This window comes from Anser brachyrhynchus, assembly GCF_964034855.1.
Source record: "Anser brachyrhynchus genome assembly, chromosome: 1".
Taxonomy (NCBI): Eukaryota; Metazoa; Chordata; class Aves; order Anseriformes; family Anatidae; genus Anser; species Anser brachyrhynchus.
The window spans coordinates 30,006,680-30,030,144 of NC_137694.1; the positions used below are offsets into that span (position 1 = coordinate 30,006,680).

General features: G+C 34.9%; 1 protein-coding gene across 7 annotated transcripts in view; it reads left to right on the forward strand.

Moving 5' to 3' along the window:
• Window positions 1–23,465, forward strand: part of IMMP2L (inner mitochondrial membrane peptidase subunit 2) — a 460,185-nt gene that overhangs the window by 354,220 nt on the left and 82,500 nt on the right. For 5 of the 7 annotated variants that reach the window (XM_080576908.1, XM_080576911.1, XM_080576912.1 and 2 more), the window contains one exon: window positions 6,218–6,320. The exons of the other annotated variants lie outside the window; for them this stretch is intronic. In XM_080576908.1, coding sequence (XP_080433034.1) covers window positions 6,218–6,320 — 103 coding nt within the window. The remainder of the gene's footprint in view (window positions 1–6,217; window positions 6,321–23,465) is intronic. 7 annotated transcript variants of the gene reach the window in all.

A 23,465-nucleotide genomic window follows, 5' to 3' on the forward strand; every position in this document is an offset into this window, starting at 1 on the left:
TTCACAAAAACTGTAAATATCAGTATTTGGTTAGACTGGTTTTTAATTTAAGTTAAAATGCAGTAATTTTTCTGAATACTGTATGTTTTAAAAGTGATTAACTGCAATTTTTAAGAAGCTGGTGAAGCAAGTAATGACTAAATAATTATTTTGCTTAGAATAACATACTTTCTGAGAAAATATCTAATTAATAAAAGAGAGCTACAAACATCTGCCATGACTTCTAGATTATATTTCTAAAGATATTTACTGTTACCATCGCTGAGACTTATAAATCTGCAATGATGCAACAAAATTGGCTGTGGCATCACTTTGGTAAAAAGGCTTTAGCTGGGAAAAAAAGAGACACCATCTGAAGTTCAGCATCATACTTGCTTTGCTTATTATAAAAACTTGCTTTTATTGTCCCTCTGTTCTGAATGAGAAAACTAGTCAATTAGTCTTCATTTTTCATAAATCTTCTAAATATCTCATTCATAGCAAAAGGTGAAACCTACATTGTTTAAACGGTTGAAAATTTGCCCAAGTATGGGTGAAGGAATCATTTGTCTCCTTAACAACTGCTCCTAATCTCCCCAGCCTGGAGTCTCTTGTTTCTGTCATTTCAGCCTACCTGCTTTTGGAGGTCCATCCCAAACATGGATCTCCTCCGGCACTTCTCCAGAGCATATTTTCAACTCAGATCTATTTCAATAATCGATTGATCTACAGCTTTTAAGGAAAACATGCTTCAGCTCTGAGGCAAATATTAATAGCTGCAGAAAACCAAAGCATATTCCCAAACCTGCTGACATACTCTCATGCATAGTCTGGTAACCTGGCCTTAAAACAAAATATTTATTTGGTTCACACACATAAACTTGTCTTCTAAAGGCAGCTGATTAAGTAACAGGTTGTGGTCAAAAGCATATAGAACTTGTAAGGGAAGGGTTAAAATAAAAAGACACAGATGGCTGCATGTGTCTGTTGGAAGGGAAAACAGAGATTTCTTAGGGGGTGGAAGGTGTTTAGTGTCATGTGGAAAATGCCCTGTGGTGATACTAATATAATTTACATGATACATTACAATAAGGTTTGTACCTTGGGATCTGGGTGTCATCTGAAATTGAATATCTTACTAGTTTTCATTCTGTGAAGTTGATGAAGATGGATACATGTGATAAATTTCCATGTGCATCAATTTATGTTGTTTGGAAAAAGTTGTTCTTAGCATGATATAGGTTACCTTTTTTTTTCCTTTTTTTCAAAAGAGTTTGTGTATGTTTACTATCTCCTATGCAAACAGAAGAAATTGTCTACAGTGTCTGTTCCCTGATAGCACCCAAAGGTATGGAGATTGCAGGGACCTTCTGGTTTCTCAAGGTCGAATCAAGTGGAAGGCAATCATTCCTCATCCAACTTAGCAGAGCCAAGTTGCTTGCTTTGGCACTGGTACCACATCCTAAAAAAGCAGATTTTTCTTGCTAGTGGACAGGTGGTTAGAATGCCATATAGAGCTCATTTTTGACTGTCAAGATTGAAATTATTTCTCAGCCAAGGATAGATATAAGTACATCTGTTAACTATTAAAACATGGAGTTAAAAAAAAAAAAAGCCAACCAAACAAAAAACCCCAACAAAAATACCACCTTTGCATTGAGTTCAAAACGTATTTGAAATGTAAGAAAAAAAATGAAATTTCAGACAAATTTCTGTAAAAGTGACTAAAAGGCTAAAAGTAATTCCATTACATTCTCATCAATAAAATTAATGGAACTCTCCTAGACTCAGTGTTATTACAGTGAGTAGTCAAAACTGGGGTTTGAGCAACTGTAGCATAGTTGGTCATTGCTAACCTCTCAAATACCTAGGCAAAAGCTGAAATATTTATTTACACACATCAATATAGGTTTTTACAGGTGCTTGACTACTTCGTATGAAAATCTAGGTATTTTAATGTCTTTACCTATACTATTCTGAAAGTGGATTTTTAAAATGATAAAATGAGTAGAATATAAAGTGCTGAACAGTTTGTTTTTTTAAAGATATTATGTTTCAGAAAGTGAAAGACTGCCCTTTATCGGGAGAGGCTTTCCATGTAAAAGATTGTTCAGTAATTATAACTTGTGCTAATGAACTGGATATGGAATTAACAAATACTAAGTTAATTATCACTTGCACAAATTGTTCTCTTAAGAATTCACTCAGAAATCTTCTGAATTTAATTAAATACTTAATGTGTGAGAGCTAACGGAGGTCAAGATTACATGCAAATGCAGAAAAATGAGTTGAAGTATTCTCTTAACTTAGAAGGAAAAATAATAGTTTTTTTGTACTGCTTTCAAAATACACAATTTATTGCATTCCTTTTGTAGCAAAGGCCTCTCAGAATGAGTTGGTATAAAATTCCTGGTGAACTAGTGCTGGTTCCTGGTGCTTTTATTTGATATTTGGCTTGAGGATTTTAGGTATTGTTATTGTTGAAGAGTGCTAGAAACATTCCTAAGTGAGTTTTCACTTTTATTTTTTATTTTCTTTTCACAGAACTAGTGATCATTATACTTGTAATTTGTAATTATTTACATGGTACTGAATCTGAAAAGTGGATGGCAGTTGCCTGCAAGTCATAGCATTCTCTTATCCTTAAGAGAGAGACTTCAATCAACATTTCTCTTTCCTCTCAGAAATAGTGTTGCACTATTTGTGTTAGAATTTGGCCTTGTAGGACTGCATAAAAAGATGGGTGATGTTTCCTTTCAGCATGTCTGGCTAAAATGTTTAACTAATGAAATAAACGAATGGCAGTTGGTGTATTAAGAGGAAGAGCCATATTGCCAATGTGGCACACACACATGGTCTCTCTCCTCCTTGTAATTTAGGACTGAGATTAAAGTGTTTAATTTCTGTAAAATTCATGTGAGAGAGAGGCAGTGTTAATAACTAACTGACTAATTTTGATTATGAAACAATTTGGACTACCTTCAAAGGAGAGAAAACGATAACTTTTTTGTTCTTAGAAAAAGTCAACGTAGTGTTTGCAGCAGTAATTAAAAATAACCTACTGTCATTAACTGAATATGGTTTTCTGAAGCCTGGTTGGCTTGCATGAATGATTTATCGATCTGCTGTGGAGTAATTCAACAATGAAATTATCTTGAAAATTAAAAACAATATTAAGTAATGGATGATCCAATTTACTGTAACATGAGCTTATTGTTGTAGTTTGGTACTAATTCATGCAGTGAAAGGCTCAAATAAAACTTTGTTTCTAAATTTCAGCCTGCCCTCCAAAGGACAGTGTTTGCAGGAGTATTGCTACAGTGGACACAAAGTCCCCAGGCAACTGCCCTGTGCAAATACCTACACTAACATTTTGAATGAATTATCTTAGGAAAATAATTTTTTTTGCCTCTCTTTTGTTCACAGATATACAGGTACTTTTTGTTTGTGATATATCCTGAAAATTTTACTATTGCTTTTACTATTGCACCTACAGGTGGGAAAAAATAATGATTTTTATACTCCAGACGTTAAATGGCAGAAGGTTTTACATTTTTCTGCAGAGCTTACAGAGAACTTTATTGATTTAGTATCAGTCCTATCTACTAAAATAGATAAACTACTGCTTCTGTTTCTTTTCCATTTCTCTTTCCTATTCCCTTAATACACTTATTAACCTTATCAATTTTAATTCTATGTCTTCTAAGTTAAATCTTTTTGCATGCAATCATCTGTTATTTTTTTCAATTTGAGAATTTTTACATAATTTCTCATTAATCACTGAAAGAGACAGGGATTTTGCATAACTGAAACAAAATTTTCTGCTTTACAATGGCTTCTTCAAAAGTAGAAAAGAAATATATATTTTCCTATATTGTAGAAATAATAAAAAGAGCCAATGATAATTACTGAACTCTATACTCTATTTATTTTCTGCTTTAGACCCTAAAGAATACACTATACACTAGTGTTAAGCCTTTGTATTTTCATAGGCTCTCTGCAAATACAAGGTCTAGCCATGCAGACTAAATTCTCTCCATTTTTGTTTCCAAATACTTATTGCAAAAGCTTTTATTTTCCCATTCCTGTTAATAATTTCATAAGCGTAATAAAGGAAGAGATTATTTGGGTGTTGGAGACTGTGTGTGATCAGAGAAGGAATCACTGACTGACATTTGCCAGATTATTTTCTTGGCATTTATGAGGTGAGCATGTCAGCAGAATTAACTTTCAAATCCCTTTCACCCATGGATGAAATTCAGTTTTGTACATAAAGTCTGTGAAGGTATAAAACTTCATCACAATCTACTGTTCTATATTCAGGAAGATGAATAGAAGAGAAAATTAAATATTTTTTGAGCTATTGTTTGCCTTTATCACTGATGGAAGATATTAATTTAGTAATTTTCAGAGTGTCTAATCAGACAGAACAGAATTAGTGGCAAACTTCTCTGAACTATATCTTAAAACACATGCTTCTAGTAAAATATGTTCTCATTTGGTACTTAATAAAATAAGTGATTAGTGAGACAAAGCATTATGGAATCTCGAAACATAAACACTTTTATTGTCCAGACTATTTTTAAAGGAAAAAAAAAAAAGTAGTTGCATTGTAAAAAATAGCTATTTTAGCATAATTAAATTTTTACAGACTCTTTGCATTTTAGAAATCATACGCTTACCAACTTGGGATAGTTACACATTTTTATATAAATGATATAGCAACTCAGCCTTAAATATTATGTAATATGATTTTTTTTCTAAAGAAAGATGAAATGTTGATTCTATTTTTCCACAAATAGGCTATCATTTTTTCAGTTTCTAATAAAAACTCAGATAGAACTTCCATTAGAATTTAGTTCTGGCAGCCTTGTCCTTTCAGCGGCCTCTGAAGCTGTTTGAAAAAGCACTGTTTGGATTCTGTGACTTACAAAGTAGATTATTATTTTTATTTGACTTTATTAATGCACTTTTGAGGATTCCTTGTTTATTTAATATTTCACAGTCATCTGGCTATTGATTAGCTTGTCCTCATAACATTCACTCTCTCTCTCTCTCTCTCTCCCCACCCCTCTCCAAAAAACAGTTTTCTCATTTTGATTTGTGACCATCCCCAATCAGCTTTGTTCAGCTGAATCTGCTGGTGAAAGTGATTTTCTGTCTTCAGCTGACATTCTTCAGTTTTTGAGCATGCTCCTGTTTTGCCTTCTGCATTAAGGGCAGGTGGTGAAACAAGGTGAGCAGCTGGAAGCAGCAAGCTAGATCAAAAGACTGTTTCTCTCTGGTCAGATGTGGTTACCCAATACAAGATAAAAGGTTATCACTACCCATAGTCCTGTCTGTAAATGCTTCATCATGATAATAATTCAGTGTCCCTGATAGAATTACCTCCCTGCATGAATGTTTGCAGAATAACAGATCCTATCTGAAAGAAAACAAAAGTGTATGATAGAAGGCAGACTGCAGTTGTGAGAATGACAGCTACTCAGGAACTAGATACAGGAATTTTGCATACTGCAAACCTCAGCTTGTAGGGCTCTGTAGCTTGTAATTTTTGTAATATCATTGCATGCTGAGACACTGTTTCAGCATGAATTTCGGTAGAGAATGGCTTGAATTATCAATATATATATATATATATATATTTCCATCAGTTGGCCTTCTAGATGTTTCCTTTAAGTTTATCCTGTTTAGCTTGTTACAGGTGAAGAAATCCTACCCCCAGGATATAGACATTACTGTAATCCAAGCTCTGAATCTAAGGCCAGGTCACATATACCAGATTAGTTTTGAGGAGTACCTAATGCTACCCTGAAATGAAAGCAAACTCGATACAATATCTTTATGTGACTATGACATATGTCCACTGGCAGTTACCTGAGATAAAATCTGATGGTTCAAAGAATTGTTACTACAGATATGGAAATAAGAGTTCCTTAATTATATTTAACTGAAAAGTCTTTTACTCCCTGTTGTGATGTGATTTTTGCCAGAGCAATTTAGTAAACAGGCCCTGATAGTGCAACTAGCTCATACAAAATTGTTATTCATTTTTACTTGAGTAGCATTATTGAAACCTAAAGGACTTTAGTGGTTTTTTTGTTTTGTTTTGTTTTGTTTTAAGCAAGTGTTCATGGTGTCCAAGGTCAAATTCCAAAACAACGATATGTGAATTTTCATAAAAAAATGCTTTTTTTTTTTTTTTGAATTGATTAGCCTTTTTTGCAATTCTTTTTAGAACCATTGGATACAAAAAGAAGTATGTGAAAGTTCCCCATGGACATATTTGGGTGGAAGGTGATCACCATGGGCACAGCTTTGACAGCAATGCGTTTGGCCCGGTAAGTCAATTAGCTGTGTATCATTTAAGCTTGCAACTGAAAAGCGGTGCATATCTCTTGGTTAATTTGTGCAACACAGCATGTGTGAACTCCACATGATTGTGCTCTTAGTATTTTTTGTGGGAAGTATTAGATTTCATAAAATATTTTGGTGGATTGCGATTGACTTTGCTTTTAACTATTATAAAAGTAACAAAGACTCCTTTGAATTCCCCCACATGGAAGAAGACGGAGTAGAGCTTTTAAATTTGTAGGGATGTACCGGAGGAGTAGGCAGAGGGCGAGCCAGCTCCCTGTAGCTGACAGATGCTCCCTGAGGATGTTGCCAGCTGATGCAATTTGGAGTGGCTCCCTCCAAGGAGCTTGTCTTGCTCTAGTGCCAGTGCTGGGATAAAGAATTAGGAAACTGTAAGTGCACTTAGCAAGTGTTAACTGGTAACTGGTCTATGGATGACAGTAGGGATATTTCAAATCTTTCCCCAAAGTAAATATTTAAGTTTTCTTATTATGGGTCCATTTTCATATTGAATTATGTCAAAATGTAACCTGAAAGATCTTTTTCTTGACCGGTAAAAATGCGTGTCTGTTCATCAGGGAGACAGTAAATGTTTTTTCTGCACTCCAGTTTTAGTTAGCTTTTGGTTTTGTTACTCTGTGTGAAATCATGTTCTTGTTTTAACTTAACCTAGCATTCAGAAGATAATAGTCATGTAATCTGTGCATTCTGCTGTGTAAATACAAATCCTGTAAATCCTTTTTGCCCTATTCCAAATGCATTTTTTGGAGTCTAAGGGAGAATTCTCCTTTAATATTATAAAAAGCCGGTGCTTTTCACAGGTAAGTTGTCAAGGGTAGATTTATTTCATCTTTCGTACCTATTTTATACAGAAGTCGTCCACTGGCATTAGTTGAATTAATGACAGCAAGGAGCTTATGAATTTGTCTGGCTTCTAGAAGAAGAGACCAATTGTTTATACTTGTTGTCTAGAAAAAGATGGAAAAAAGCCTACTGTCTGGTTCTGAGTAGTCTAATGATGCCATTACTCTCTTCATTCTTCTCTTTATTGTTGTTATTATTTGTGTTTGTGTTGCACTTGCTATTTTTCATTATTATTTTTTCTGTTACTACTTTCTAAGATTTCTGACATCTTGTTTTAGAGGTTCTCTCCTGCAGGATTTCAGTCAGTCTGTCCTGTGGAGGTATCTCTTTCCTTTCTTTCTAGGCTATTCCTTTTCTGTTTCATTCTCTGTTTCCAAGGTAAATCATAGTCATAAAAGCACTTTTTTTTTTTTTTTTTCACTTAAAAATATTTGCCAGTGTAGACTTAGAGTATAAGGAATTTTTAAGAGTCAGGCATTGGTTTCACATTTACACCATCTCACACAGAAATTTATACATGGTTAAATTTTCAAGGTAGTCACCTTATAGTTTTCATACAACGTAGCATGTTGGGTTAAATCTCAATACCCTGAGATTTTTACTCAGTTCACTGATATTTATAAATACTAGAAAATTACCTTCGCAAGACTATGACCTCACATTAGGTGCTAGCTAACATCTGATAGTATGTCACTTTTCTTACAGAAGCTTTAGAGAGCTACTACGATAGCTTTGGACAATGAATTCTTTAGCTATTTGCAGGAATAATGAGCCCTGTATTGTTTTGATGAATACATTATGGACAGGTCAACTGCAAATAGGTATTCTTCTGTGACATTTAATTAGAGCAGCAATTGTTGAATACAGACAAAAGGAGGCAGAAGAGATCACAGGGCTGGAAACTAGCTTGAGAAGAATAAAATGTTGAGAAATTTCAGCTGTAGAAGAAAAGGAAGAATATATTTAGAAGAGCACGCTAGATGGCTGGTTCTTAACATTATACACAGATTAGATTTTAGGTAACTGGGGCGCTTTGTACCCCTCTGTGTGCTGCAGTCTTGAGATCTCTTGCACAAGCGCAAGTAAGATTATTGGATGAAAAACCTAAAAATAGTTAACAGCATTTTCTAAGTCTGAAAGTAAGACAGAGTTCCTAGTTATGCAAAACAATTTGCTTATTTTCTTGTAGGAAGTAGAAACATGTATTAGTAAGAGTAAGGTATCTTACTCTTGAAGAGGATCTATCTCTGTCTATCTCTCGAAGAGGAAGCTCAGGGGAGACCTTATTGCTCTCTACAACTACCTGAAAGGAAGTTGTGGGGAGCTGGGTGTCAGCCTCTTCTCACAGATAACTAGTGATAGGACTAGAGGGACTGGGCTCAAATTGCGCCAGGGGCGGTTTAGGTTGGAAATTAGGAGACATTTCTTCTCAGAAAGAGTGGTCAGGCATTGGAACGGGTGGAGTCACCGTCCCTGGGGGTGTTCAAGGAGAGGTTGGACATGGTGCTTAGGGACATGGCTTAGTGGGTGGTAGGGTGATCTTGAAGGTCTTTTCCAGCCTTAACGATTCTGTTCTGTTCTGTTCTGCTTTAAAGCATTAAAATCACTCTCTTCAAGCCATTCAGAAGGTATGCTCTTAATTTAAACACCTTTGCTCTCATAAGACTACAATAGTCATAAGGAACAGACTGTGCAGTGGTGAGACATGAACCCCTTGTTCTCATTCTGTTGAAATATTATAGGTCACTTTAGAAATTAGATTATGTTATGTGTATCACGGTTCTGATTTGCAAAAACAAATATATTTTCTTGGATCACAAGACTCAGTAAAAATAGTATACTTTTAAGATGGGTTACGTTGTAGGCCTACCACTTCTCAAATTTCTTGCAATCTTACAATAGAAAAGCACATATACTGTAGATAGCGTGACAGTAATATTTTGTAGATGAGTTTAATGAGTTACATAGGGCATAAAAGGAAATTATGGAAAAACAGATTGAGAACAGATGTTAGAATCAATTTTTCTCTTTGAGAATAACAACATGTGTAATGGCCTAATGGGTTAGGTTGATAAAGCAACAACCCTGAGATCATTCAAGATCTAAATTAGATACACCTTTAGAGAGAGATGGATTTCGAAAATGTAAAATCTTGACAAATTAAATTATCTTTACTTAGCTCATAAAAATCTTATAAAATAAATTCTATTATTTATTGTTATTGCATGCTTTTAAAAGGACTAAAATTGGAAAGTTAAGGTATAGATAGATGTTTTTCTGAGGTGTTAAATAAAATGAAAATATTTTAACAAAGATTTGGAAAGGTTTTACATTTCCTTTCTGCTTAGTTGTTTCTTTGAATAAAATTAATACCTCAACTGATGTTACAAAAATAACAGGACATGTATGATTAGTGCTGAATTAGACATGTTGTTAACTCTATATATTCAAAACTTAAATATTAATTGCCTTTCCAGAGTAGTCGACGAAATTAAATTGTGATTTTAATTAGTGTGATTATTGTACATTGTCTTTGAAAAACTGTTGCTTAGTGCAATACAGATTGGCAGATCTTACATAATACTACTGCTTTGATGCTGCTGTGTTTCAGGTTTAGAAATATGTCATGTCAGCCATTCATAACGCTGAGCATAGTGGTTTTGAATAGCAGCCAATAAATATTCAGAGAACTTGGATCTTTTTACTATTATTTAAGGGAATAAAAAAATTACATTTTTCTGGAAATTCATTTCAATTATCTGGATTAGAATAGTGATTTCTACACAATTCTCTCTTATTGTTTTCAAATTCTTATAGAATGAAATCGAGCATTTATGATATTTGTTTAGCATTGTTTAAATGCTATGGGAGTCTAATAATGACTCCTTGCTTATATAATTATGATACTCCCCACCTTTTTCTTTTCAGTTCTGGTAATGTTGTAATTTTGGGCCTTTCTACTATGAGGTTGTAGTTCAGCGGTATAGGAAACATTTTTTCTTTGCTCAGAAATGTAGAAGCCACTTTATGTAAACTATTGATCTGCTATTAAACTCCTCTGCTGCTTCAGACTTCTTAAAGAATCAGGTAACTTGATGGTGAGGTTTGTACCGGGTCACTTATTGTCTGGCATTATGTTGGCTGTGTAAGCAACATACAAACCAACTGACAATTTATAATTTGAATCTGATATTGCGGCTAATTCAAAGGATGAGTCATAAACTGTATACACATACAGATCAGATGCATAGAGTTGGCAGCCAGCAGTGACATCCAGAGGTGATTATGCTACCAATAAGCAAGGGTACCCGAGAACAGTTATTAGTAAATGCATACAATAACTAATTTATATGTATTCTTGGATGTGTACATATGCAGTGAATAGTAAATATATAAAACCATTCAATTATATCTCATGGAGAGTTGTTTGGTAAATACAGGACTCTTATTGCTACATTTCTGTCTCTCCAGATGCCTCCAAACTGAGCATATGAAAGAGCTTTATAAAATTAGGGTTTAAAGTTAGTGGCAGTCTTGCAACTGACTGGTAAAGGACCTGAACAAAAGCTCATTAAAGTCAATGAGAGATTTCTATTGGCTTTAATGGCTTTGGATAAGACTCTTTATGAGTTAAGCTTCACAATCCAGTGTAAGGGCAAAAAGACTATTATCCTCCTTATCTTCCTGGGAAACCTGAGGCACAGGTGGGTTAAGTACCTTGTCATAAAATATCTTTTTTGCCTCAGTCAGATCCCCATGCTAGCCCTTCTTATTAAAATTACGTATTTTAACGTGTTTACTCTCAAAACTGAATCCTGTTGAACTTGAGTCTGGCTTTTTGTTTAACAGAAATTTTATGTTCATAAGCTTCGAATGTGTAAATTGCTTTTAGTCAGCATTACTTTAATGGCTTTATTTATGATTCTCCATATAAGCAATTCTGTACTGTAAGTTCATGCAATAAACTAACTGAAAAACACTCTTGTCTGTTTACCTGTTATTTCTTCTTTCAGCAGCACAAACCTGTGACTAGAAAACTCTATAGAAAAGAGTGATTTTAATTTGCTATTCAAAGAGATATATCATAATCATTTTTGGATATAAGACAAAAATGGTTTGCCTGTTAACCCTCAATGGGCAAATTCAGTTAATAACAGTAACAGTGTGGCCTATTATAATTATAATCTTAAACTGATCCAATATTTCTCTTTGTAACTACTGTTAGCGAGTATAAATAGTCAAAATCAGAAAGCTTGAAAACGGTAAGGTGATCTAAAATAAGACGCTCTCAGTGAAGTTCAGTTCACGACTTCTAATAAAGGAATGTTTGAACCAAGAGATCTGCAGCTCATTAGAGTAACTGTTTCACATGCTCTCCTTCTAAGGCAGGATCAGAGGACAGTTGAAGGAAGAAGCAGATATCTTTCCACTGTACTGGATTACTTGCATAATAGTAAACACAGAATGCTACATATCCTAAAAGTGCAAATCATCTTGGTGATGATTTTGCCATCTGCTGAAGATGAGCTACAAACTAGTGCAAGAATCCCCCTGAAATGCAGCAGCTGCTAAGGCAAAAGGTGGGAAGAGTTTAACAGCTCACAGCAACGTGCTGAGGAGCACTCTGTTAAAATTGCAAAGTAAGGTATGTAGGCAGGGCACACACTTCCCATAGGGAATTCTGCCAGATCTCAAAAGACTTCGTGATCCCATTTGTGTCCCCATACTCCAACCAGCCATCTCAAGTCTCTTAAGATAAATAAAGTAACAGGGTGATGACCTTTATCCCAATCCCTATTTTTCTTTGTTTAGACCAAAGTCAAGAGATGGTCAAGCCTTGTGAAATGAAATGTGATTTTTTGCAAACAACAACAAAACAGCTATCTATGCTTACACTGATAAAGCTAATGTAGGTGAGTATAATAGTGATGGCATAGTAGTGAGTGAATACTGGGAATGACTTCAGGGACTTAGATACATCTATTTGCTATCTGGTGTTGCAGCTTCTTCTGTCATTTTGCTACCACTGACCACTTCTTGCTCTTATGGGACAACTGACGACTCTTATGGGATCTGTGACATTTCTACTTTATCTCTTGGATATTAAAGATGAAAAGAAGCTGTGTTAAAACAGGATGGGTAATGCAGATATGCAATCAATGACATCCCGTTATATTTATCTCTGGCCACTGGCAAAAATGAAATAAATAAACCTGTTTACAATCAGAAAAAAGACTTTTCCTATGGAGCATGAAGTTGCCAGTAGTAAATAGCATGCAGACACAGCTTGAACTTGTAAAAGTCTATGATGAATAAAATGGATAGGACATTATATGTTACGAGTGATGATGAAGGGTAATATGCTTGTCCCTTTTGAGAGAATATTATAAGAGATTCAAATTGGGATGGTGGCTTGCCTGTTGAGAATGACAATTCACCCTAGGAGCTGCTTTGGTAATAAGATTGTGTGGCCTCACAGTCTGTTAAATTATCATGACTAACTAAATTTGCAGAATAGAGAATAAAAGGTTCTCTATGGCTGTCCTAACTCTTTTTGAAAGTAAAATATTTAGCCTGATTGTAGTCTAAATCAATGCATAAAAGTTAATCTTTCAAGCAACCTGGCTATCATCAATCCAGACAGGGCTCTCTCTGAACCTTATATAACATTCCTGACTATATGCTCAGAAAGCTTTTCCTTTTTGTTACTCAATTACTGTAAATAGGATGCTAAATTTGGTATATCCTTTAAGCACATCCAGAATAGAGAATTTTTTGAATCCTTGTGACTAAAAGCTCTCAATTAAGTCTATGCTATTTCTTGATAATGGAACATTCACGAGGACTTGTAAAGTAGCTGAAAGTTGCGGTTTTTATCTTAGTTATGTCAAATCCTATATATTTTATGCTTGCCAGCTAATTTTCTTTACTATGGTACTTGGAAGTGTTCCTGTTATTTACCATTCTACTATGCAAAAAGCTTCAGTCATCATGCTTATGGAACAGGTTTTACGTAATAAACCCAAGCACAATGAATTATTAATCCAAATATTTGGCAAATATTTATGAATACAGGGACATTTAAATGATTTTCCAACCACAGTGAAAAGAACGGTAGGCTGAACAGCATGCACCTGTTTTTGACATAATTTATGTTGACATAAACCAGGAAAAAAAAAAGTTGAAACAATTTTAGATTGATTTAATAAAATATTAAAAGAGATCAGAGAGCTGTCAGATTCATACCATCATTTGTAATTAACTAATTTGAACAGCTCTACATTCAAATATATAATTTGCTGAACTCTGAACGTATTGTATACCTCTTCATCAGTTTCCTCACAATTCTATTTCACTAAAGTTACAGCCTGAAATGCCTTTTTTTTTTTGATAAACACTCTGCAGAATTTATAGCATTATATCATTATATCATCTCATAAATGACTTGTTCTAATAGAAGTAAGGCGCAAAGGAATCTTTCCTGACTTTTCTGTGGTTTAACTGGATAGGGAATTTTGATTCCTAAATTCATGTTAAGATTTCCAAGGACTTCATTTAAAAATCCACTGAATGTTTTTGTTTGTTTCTACTTTTGCTTCCTTGAATGTGGAACATTGTTAAAGTTCAGTCAATGATTACTAAAGTAATGTTCTAAATCTTATTTTCATAGAATCATAGAATATCCCGAGTTGGAAGGGACCCATAAGGATCATCGAGTCCAACTCCTGGCACCACACAGGTCTACCCAAAAGTTTAGACCATGTGACTAAGTGCACAGTCCAATCTCTTCTTTAATTCAGACAGGCTTGGTGCAGTGACTACTTCACTGGGCAGCCTGTTCCAGTGTGCGACCACCCTCTTGGTAAAGAACCTCTTCCTGATGTCCAGCCTAAACTTCCCCTGCCTCAGCTTGACACCATTCCCGCGGGTTCTATCACAGGTGATTAAGGAGAATAGGTCAGCGCCTGCCTCTCCACTCCCCCTCGTGAGGAAGCTGTAAACCACAATGAGGTCTCCCCTCAGCCTCCTCTTTTCGAGGCTGAACAGGCCCAGTGACCTCAGCCGCTCCTCATATGTCTTCCCCTATCGGCCCTTCACCATCTTTGTCGCCCTCCTCTGGACACTCTCCAACGGTTTTACATCCTTTTTGTACTGTGGTGCCCAGAACTGCACACAGTACTCGAGGTGAGGCCGCACCAGCGCAGAGTAGAGCAGGACAATCACTTCCCTTGACCAACTAGCGATGCTGTGCCTGATGCACCCCAGGATACGGTTGGCCCTCCTGGCTGCCAGGGCACACTGCTGGCTCATATTCAATTTGCAGAATTACAGGAAATTGTTATCTATCTGATTCCATTATTTTAACAGGAAAACAGTAGTGTTATCACTACTATTGTCATTAAGTTTCCTGATCCTAAAGTAAGACTATTTGGCCTTAGCATCTATATTACTGCATGTCATATCAAGATGTTAGACGTGTATAAATATGGCAGTGAATGTGCAAACTAATGCTTATTTATTTACAAATGTATGTTTGTTTATTTTGGGAGCAAATGTTATTAAATATGATGAGTAATATTATCAGAACTACCAATACTTCTGTAAATTATTAAAGGGAAGTAATTGTTTCCATCTAGTTTGTGCCTGGTGGCTGGGAGTACTATGTCTGGTTTGGGGCTTCCCTACTCAAGAGTTACAGTGACACAGGGAAAAGATTCCTGTGAAGGGCTCCTGCAGTGGAGCTGTAGCACATGGTGTAGAGGAGAGCCTTCAAGTAAGCAGCTTGTTCAGCCATGAGCAGAGAAGGTGATAGGGTGGGCTCATGGTTGTCCTCAGCATACAGGAGAGCCAGACACTTCTCAGAGGCACATAACAGTAGGGCAAAAGACAACACAAGTCCCAGCACAGGAAATTCTGAATAGGTATTAGGGTTTGTTGTTGTTGTTTGTTTTCAATATGCAAGTCGTGTATTGATTACCCAGAAAGTTGCTGAAATCTCAGTTCTGTGAGATAGTTTAAAATGAAATGAAATGTTACTGGGCAAGTCCCTGAGCAACCCAAGCTGGCCTTGTTCTGAGTAGGAAGTTGGGCCAAATGACCTCCAAATGTCCCTTCCTACCTATATGATTCTGTGCATCCTTGTAAGCCAATTTTATTTTGTCTATATTCTGGATAATACATTTACTGCCTTATGTGTTAACACATAAACCTTATTTATCGAGAGAGGAAAAATGGTCAAATTATTTACTGCATTAGGGCTTTGTTATTTTTACATTGTCTTAAAGGATTATAAAATATATTAAATTACATATCCGATTGTACAAGTTCTTTTTGTTTGTTTGCTTGCTTGCTTGTTTGTTTGCAAACGTTTATATGTGTTCCTTTGGTTCTAAAAGGAAAAGTTTAAAAGAACAGAGGTGATATGAAACAAAGGTGTCATGAGTCTTCCCAATTTGGCCATGATTAACATTCAGCCTAGGCAGAGAAGATATGACATAAATATACATAAGTAAGATAAAAAAAGGTTATGGCTCAAAAGGATATCTTGTCTTGCTGTTTGAGCATGTATGGCCACATGAGAGGTATCTAAAAGAAAACACTTACTGCTCTTTTGATATTGAATTAAGTGAACCCATGATATTTTGGGCAGCACACCAAGAAATTAGGTGAAGCTCTCTTTTCCCTGGTCTCCCAGAAAGTGTGAGGACGGTCTCAGGATTTAATTTCAGATCTGATTATGTTTGTTAAAGAAAGCTAAGGGGACTACTCTTCTGCTGTGTTGTTCTGTAATTTTGGGAGCAAGTGCCAAGGAGAATTAAATTAGATTCTTCTTTTCCATGATAAAGGCCTGACCAAATCCAGTTTAAAATTCCATCAAGTCAAATCATTTCAAAATTTGTCTAGAACAGATCACATGACATTTTGGTATTAAAAAAAAATAATGATTTAATAAGAAGATAATTAAGAAAGCCAATGCAGGTTTGGAAATAGTTTTCACAATGTGAGTATGCATAAGGAGTTTCATGATCCTTTAACAGCATACACATTTTTTGAAGAATCACTTCAAATTTAGAGGTGTATTATGGAACAAATAAAAATATTTAATTAGAGCTAGAATCCTTAACTTGCAAATGTCTACTTATACATAGTTTTATGTTTACAAGTAATTCTTACTGATGTCATGGGACTGCATGATTCAGAGTGCTCCTTTCTGTTTACTGTGCTTTTTTTCTCTCTTTATCTTTAAATCTCTATCTTTAAAAAAAAAAAAAAACAAAACACTTAATGAGTACCCCCAATTTAAACTGAATCATTTTAGTGGCTCATTAGGACGACAGCTATTTCAGTAACATTTTTAATTTTTAAACAGTTATAACTTTTCTTTTGTGGAAATAACTGTATTCCTGATTGTTAGCCATCAAAGGGTTTTCCAAGCTGTGTTTTTGATAAGTAATAATAACGTAGAATGAAAATTTTTCCTTATGATTTTTAATGAATTCAAAGTAAAAAAAATATAAATTTAATTGTCTGATGAACATAATCATGGTGTTGCCTAGAGAAACTTTCAGTTTCATAGTAGAATTTTTAATTTATTCATTCTCCCTTTCACTGCAGGAGAGACAAATACAAAAAATAATTCTTGAAACATAAACCCCACAGAATCTTAGATTTACTGAGAGAAATAATGCCAAATAACAGAATAGTTACATGTATGTTTACAGTGCAATTTGAGACAGTATCAGTTAATTATACCTAGGTATAATTATTTTTATTTACTTGCTCTGAGGATTTGAGCACTAAAGATTAACTTTTATTAGGGTTTGAAACTTCATGTTGGTTTCATTTAGAGCTACTACAACTCAGTATCAGATCCAAGAACCAGTACAATTATTTTAACTCTTCTCTTCTAAACCTTGAGATCTAGAAACAGTTGCATGTAATATGAAAACTGGTAGTGGTAATAGCATTAAATAGTAATAATATCTCCATGATACTTCCCACGTAGTTAGTTTATATATGCTGCTTCCTTATAGCTTATGTAACTATACTATTTGTTTTCACGTAATTATTGAAAATATATTTAACTGCATTTGATGCAGAATAGAAATCTAGCATTAGGTGACCAGCAGCGCTCTGTGGTCACGAGGGCAAGTTTTGTACAGACCTTTGAACACCACTGATGCATAGCAATGCCAGCAAAATTACTTTTTTCCTCCAGTGCATCTATTCCAGTATGATGTTAGTGGTGTTTCTTCTTGAAACTGGATTAGAAATTTTAGAAAACAGGAATTTGTAAGCATAATAGTTGTGAGGTATCTGTTGTTGAATTAAGGGTGGAAGGAAACCAAGACAGCTGGTAATGTGAAGTGATAGTGAGGTCTGATATTTCTTTGCTTTCAAAGCTTGAAATTTGAAGATGATGAATAAGCTGCACTTTAAAAGCTTGGATCCTTGTTCAATAATTGATCAATAATCAGAAAGAAAGAAGAAAAATGGAAAAAAATATCTACTGTTATTCTGTGGGAGTCATGCAATTTTAATAATGAAAATCCGTACAGTATCAGTCAAAAAAAATGGGAAAAAAATCTTTTATAGTATTTTGTGAAAGCAAAATGAGTTACCAGCTATTTTCTCAGAGTCACTCCATTGTGTTTAAGAGCAGAGTAAATGGTCCCTGCAATCACTGCTTTACAGCCATTGGATTAATGTATGTTAAGTGGTACTTATGCAATATTGCACATTGTTAGAGCTTATTAAACACTTTAGTTGATGTTGCAGAGTTATTGTTTGTAGAATATAGTTTTGATTTGGTACACAGCCAAGAGAGGAAACTTAAGAGCTACAAGCCTTCCCAATTTTAATTTGGATCACTTTAGGGGGAATCAGGTTTCTTTGTGGTTAAGTGAGAAGTTTTAAAGCCAAAGGCTGAGCTTCCTCCCACTAAAAATACACAGAAAAAATATAACAAAGTCAAAAAATCCTAACTTGCTAGCAATTTAATATTTTAAATTCTTTATTTTGCCTGATCTTATTAACATATTTCACTATTATACAAATTAAAATTGAGGTTTAATTTGCAACTTACTAAAAACAGGTTTTGTATAATTTAGATGCCAAAATAGTAGACTCTTGGACTATTCCATAACAGATGTGAAACTGGTATCCAACATTGAATTTTGGCCATATACACACTATATCTAATAAAAGCCAGGGGAAGCCTGTGACAGAAACAAAGTGCTGAAAAAGTAAAGGGATCAGAAGAAGTAACTGCCTACAAAATTCTCCATGACTGCTCCTTGGCAGGTCATGGCTCCACCTACTGTAATAGCTACCTTCAAATTTCACAGACTTAGGCAGGAAGGAAGAACATGCCAGAGGATGTGATTTTTAATTTTATTTTTTTACAGTTTTATTGATTAGACAGACATACTCCAGAACCTGCCCCTCACCTTTGGAGGCCCTCACAATTTTATTTGTGTCAATGAAGGCATAAGGTCACAACTCAAAGTATTCCTTAAGTAACATAAGATATGCTTATATTTAGTGAACAGAGTCATGTAGAGAGTAAGTCCACTCTTCCTAAAGTTATTGATAGCTATTAAAATGTTTGTAATATCAGAATGAATTCTCGTTCACATCAATTTTCAAAGTATCGTATTTTGAATTGAGGCCAAGAGTTTGGTAGTACAACAAAGCAATTAACTGTTAAATGACATCAGTAGTTAGAATAAACAAGAAAAAAATGCTAATGAAGAATACAGTCATCATGCTTATATTGAATGATGGAAGTTAGCCTCTATGCTAATGCATGTAGCATGGGAAATAAACAGGAGGAGTTAGATATATGCACACCTGCAGGGCTGTGACTTCATTGGCATTATGGAGACATGGTGGGATGGCTCCCATGACTGGAGTGTTAGGATGGAAGGATGCAGGCTCTTTAGAAAGGACAGGCAGGGGAGGAAGGCCTGGTGGGAGGTGTCCCTGCCTGTGGGAGATGTCCTTTCCCATGGCAGGGGGCTTGGAATTAGATGATTTTTGAGGTCCCTTCCAACCCAAACCATTCTATGATTCTATGATTATTCATTTTGGATCCCACTCATGACTGTCTCACATCTTCCTATATGCCTTTTAGTGATGGCTACTCTTAGAGAGAATTTTGCTGTAAATATTTCACATATATTTCTCTGGTGTCACAGTATCTCAGTTTCAAATAGCAGAAGTGATAAATGTGTTTATTTCAAATCTGCATTTCACTCTTTCCTTATACTGCTGAGTGTTAGGAATTACTGGTGTTGCTGAAGTCAGCAACACTATTAGTCCCAGTGGGACCTTCTTGTCCAGGAAATGGATTTTAATATGTGTTAGAAACAGAGTTCTGTAATCTTCTAGTCAGAACCAAGCCTAGCTTTAAAGTAAAGCTTTTTTTTTTTTTTTTTTTTTATTTTTGTGTGTGTGTGTTCTTAAAAATCTTGGTTGCCAGGTGCACATATTTCTGAATATTACTACTTATTCATGACACTTCTGTGTCAGTTATGAGGAACTTGATATATCCCTATGTAGCCTTCAAAAGCTTGGTGACCTAAATTCTCTTGGATGGGATCTCTGGGCTGCAGATATTCTTTTTAGCATACATTATCTAGCAGTCTGACTGTGTTTACGGAATCTAACTAAACTCATTCAAATGTTTGAAAAACAATGTCTTCAAAGCAAAACATTATTCACATATTTGGTGGGTCTGTAGGAACCAGACATAAAATTTTGCACCATAAAGTTTATGTCGATTTTCATATTTCAGACTTAGTCTGTCCTTGAAAATTTTATGTAAAAGCAAATTTTGTCTACTTTCCACTGTGTATAGGCAAAAGTGGACTGTGCTGTATCAGTATGCTCTTAGGCAACCATTCTCTTTCAGAGATGCAGCTGCCGTTAGCCTAACAGTGTATTTTCATACATCCTCCTCTAGGTAGTATCTTAAACTCTGTGTGGCCCTTATGACATCTAAGCTTGCTTTTTTCTTTTGAAAAGTAGCACCTGCAAAATGTTCCTTTGGTAGCCCAGGCATCTTTACTGAGTATTCGGTGTTCTGTTCACTCTCCTGGATTGTTTTCATTATCTTTATCACAGTGTCATTCCCAATTTTCTTCTATTTGAGTAAAGACAAAGTAGCCATCCAGGATGGTAATGAACTGTTGAACTGAAGGTCTCATATGCCCATAAATACAAAAGGAATTATAATTACTTTCCTGATTGCACCAAAATAGATTTTTCTTCTTCTCCAGTATGTTCATACAAAAGGATTGCTGTGTCTGAAAAAGCTAGGCACTAATTTAAGAAAGATTATAACATTATTCTTTAATAAAAAAATATTTTTTTGGATAAATTTGCCCAGGAGAATAAGGTACTGCTCACATAACAGTATAAACTAACCTTGCATTTTCATTGTACCATTCATTTAATTTTTGAACACCTTTAGAAAATAAAATAATAGAAGATACCGTCTTAATCATTTGTATTTGAATTTACAGACAGCGTAGAACTCCATATTTTAAATTTGTGTTTTAGTATGAAGTTTTAGGAAATGCAGTAACATGAAGTCACCCACTGAAAAAAAAAAAAAGAAGAAAAAAATAAGAGGAAATCTATCTTCTCTGGTTTGCTTTTAGAGTTGTCTCCTGGCACATTTTACACAAATTAATTTGACAGTAACAAAAACTAAAAAGGTATTTGGATTACTTCAGCAGTAAACTAGCGGCAGAACCATGTCAATTCAATTTATCACTTGTTGTGTTTAAGTGTGTGAAATCTTAGTTCTTTATCACATTGCAATAGATAGCTTATATATAGAAGTAAAGCTGTAGACTTCACAGAGAAAAAAAAAAAAAGAAATTATCAACTGCCAGCTGAGCCTTCACATTCTCCCTGACTTGCAGATTTTTTAGTGAATCTCACACTACCTGAACTAGAACAGCACAATAACCTTAGCTTTACCCTTGTTGCTATGTCTCAAGTTATTAGGGTTTTATCCATCAAAAAGAGCTCCAGCCCTAACAGCACATCGGGCCTTTGAAATTCTAACCTGAGAGACAAATCCTGTGAAACTGAACTTAACCTCTATAGCTAGCTTTTATCCTACCAGCATAAATCTATGCTTCTTAAGAGGATAACTTATTGGTACTCTGAAGATATATAACATATCCCTAAGGTTACAGAGGAAAAGAGCACAACCACTTACCTTATTCAATGAGTTTTTGAAAAAAGATTTGGGGAAAAAAAAAAAAAAACACACCCTAAAATATTAGAAAAACATTAGAAAGTAATTGGAATTTTGATTTATTTTTTTTTTTCTGTGATAGGTTCTCCAGAGATGGGAGTTGAAATAAGCTAGACAGATGATAAATTATAAAGCAATTGCTAAACAAATAACAAGTGTTCCTTGAATACTGTTACCTGCATATTGGCCCAGTTATATAGTATTTCCTATTCGCTAGGGCAAAATGAGAGAAGTGTAGTCTCTTCTAGCTTCCCAAATCTGAATTTCTTCCTTTCTTGACAAAAATACGTGAGATCATAGTAGACAGTGTTTTAACAGATTTCAGTATTTTAAGTGGATGTTTGATGTGTTGAAAATCTGAATTGACTTATGTCAACTTGTTATGTAAGTAAAGGAACTAATAAAGCTCACCATCGGAAAAAAAAAAAGTGAACAATTTTTTCCAAATATCTAAATAAAATAGACTTTGGGAACATTAATGTTATAGGTTAAATCCGTATGTAACTCAATGACATTAATTTTGTGAGGGTACTTAATAATATGCTACATTCTGTATTATATGGTGGTTTTGTTATTGATCAGTATGATCTTGTGCCCTTGATAGTGTCTTGCCATAGAGACACACGCTGGTGATACAACACTAACAATTGGTATGACACTGTGGGTGAAACAAAGCACTGACCCTTTTGATGAAAACAGGTTTTGATATTCTTTAGAGACTTCTAATGTCAGAATAGTTAGGTGCTTTTTCAGAAAAGAAAATTATATGATCTATGGAGGAATAATATTTCTCCAGTAAGTAGCAGATACCAGTGATATCTGGAAAAGATTGACTTATCTTCGTAATAAAAAAAAATAAGTTTATTCTTCTACCAAAATTCCACTTTAAAGTGTTTTTTCCTAGCTCTCTAGAGAAAGTCCCAATCTACATTTAAATGCATGTATTTTAAAATGAGATTCATAAGGGACTAAAGCTATCAAAGTTTCATGTAAAAGAAAAAGAATACTGAAATGCTGCTTATAGGTTTTGAAATAAAAATAAATAAATTAATTAATTAAATTATGTCTTTAAAATGGAATGCTGCCAGATTTCTGGAGAATAATTTAAACTTTTCATAGAATAAATGTTACATAGCATAAATAATTGGTAGCTTTAGATTTCACATCTTATCTGCATCCAAAGAAAAACTCAGGATTTTCTTTCCATTAAATTTGGGGCTGGACAAAAGATATCTTTTTTCACAGTATTCTCATCATCTTTAAATTTCAGCATAAGTGCAAATTAAGCTCTAGCATTAACTGGACTTTCAGTCACTGCACTAATGACATTGAGCAAGTTCTTGGGGAATTTTGCATTGCATTTTTCTAAGCTATATAGATATAAAGGTATATTGCACTTTGAAAATAATTTGTTACCTCCATTGAAGTCTGGGACATTTACAATAGCTTTATTACCAACATCAGGAAATAAAATAAAATAAAAAAAAACCCTTCTGCAAGCCAGAATGAGTTGATCTTTTGTCCAGTTTGTACAGTATGCCAAAGTAGTAAAAACTGGGGGAAATCTTGTCTCTATGGGAGTAACTGGGAGTGTTGCCAGTGAGGTGAGGATTGCATCCCCATAGCAGGTTTTTCCTGCTGACGCTATGCTGCAGGCTTTTAGCACCACAGAGTCTCCCCAGCAAAGGATGGCACAGAGCTCCCCCTGCCATGCCTTTCTCCAGTCCCTGCCATATTCCATCTGCCCAGGCTGGCTCTTCAGAGAAGAAGCTTCATATCTTTGCCACACAACAATGCACCACTAGAATCATGTTCTTGTTTGATATTTGAATGTCTGCTCTGGTATTCTGATAGTGATTTGTGGCACATAAACGCTAAATACATAAATGATCTAATCTTCCTCTTTGTATAGTAAGAACCTGTCCTTCAAATGACCATAGTCAGAGCCAGATGTTGCAGGTGAGGATCATCTTCTGTACGAATTCTGAAA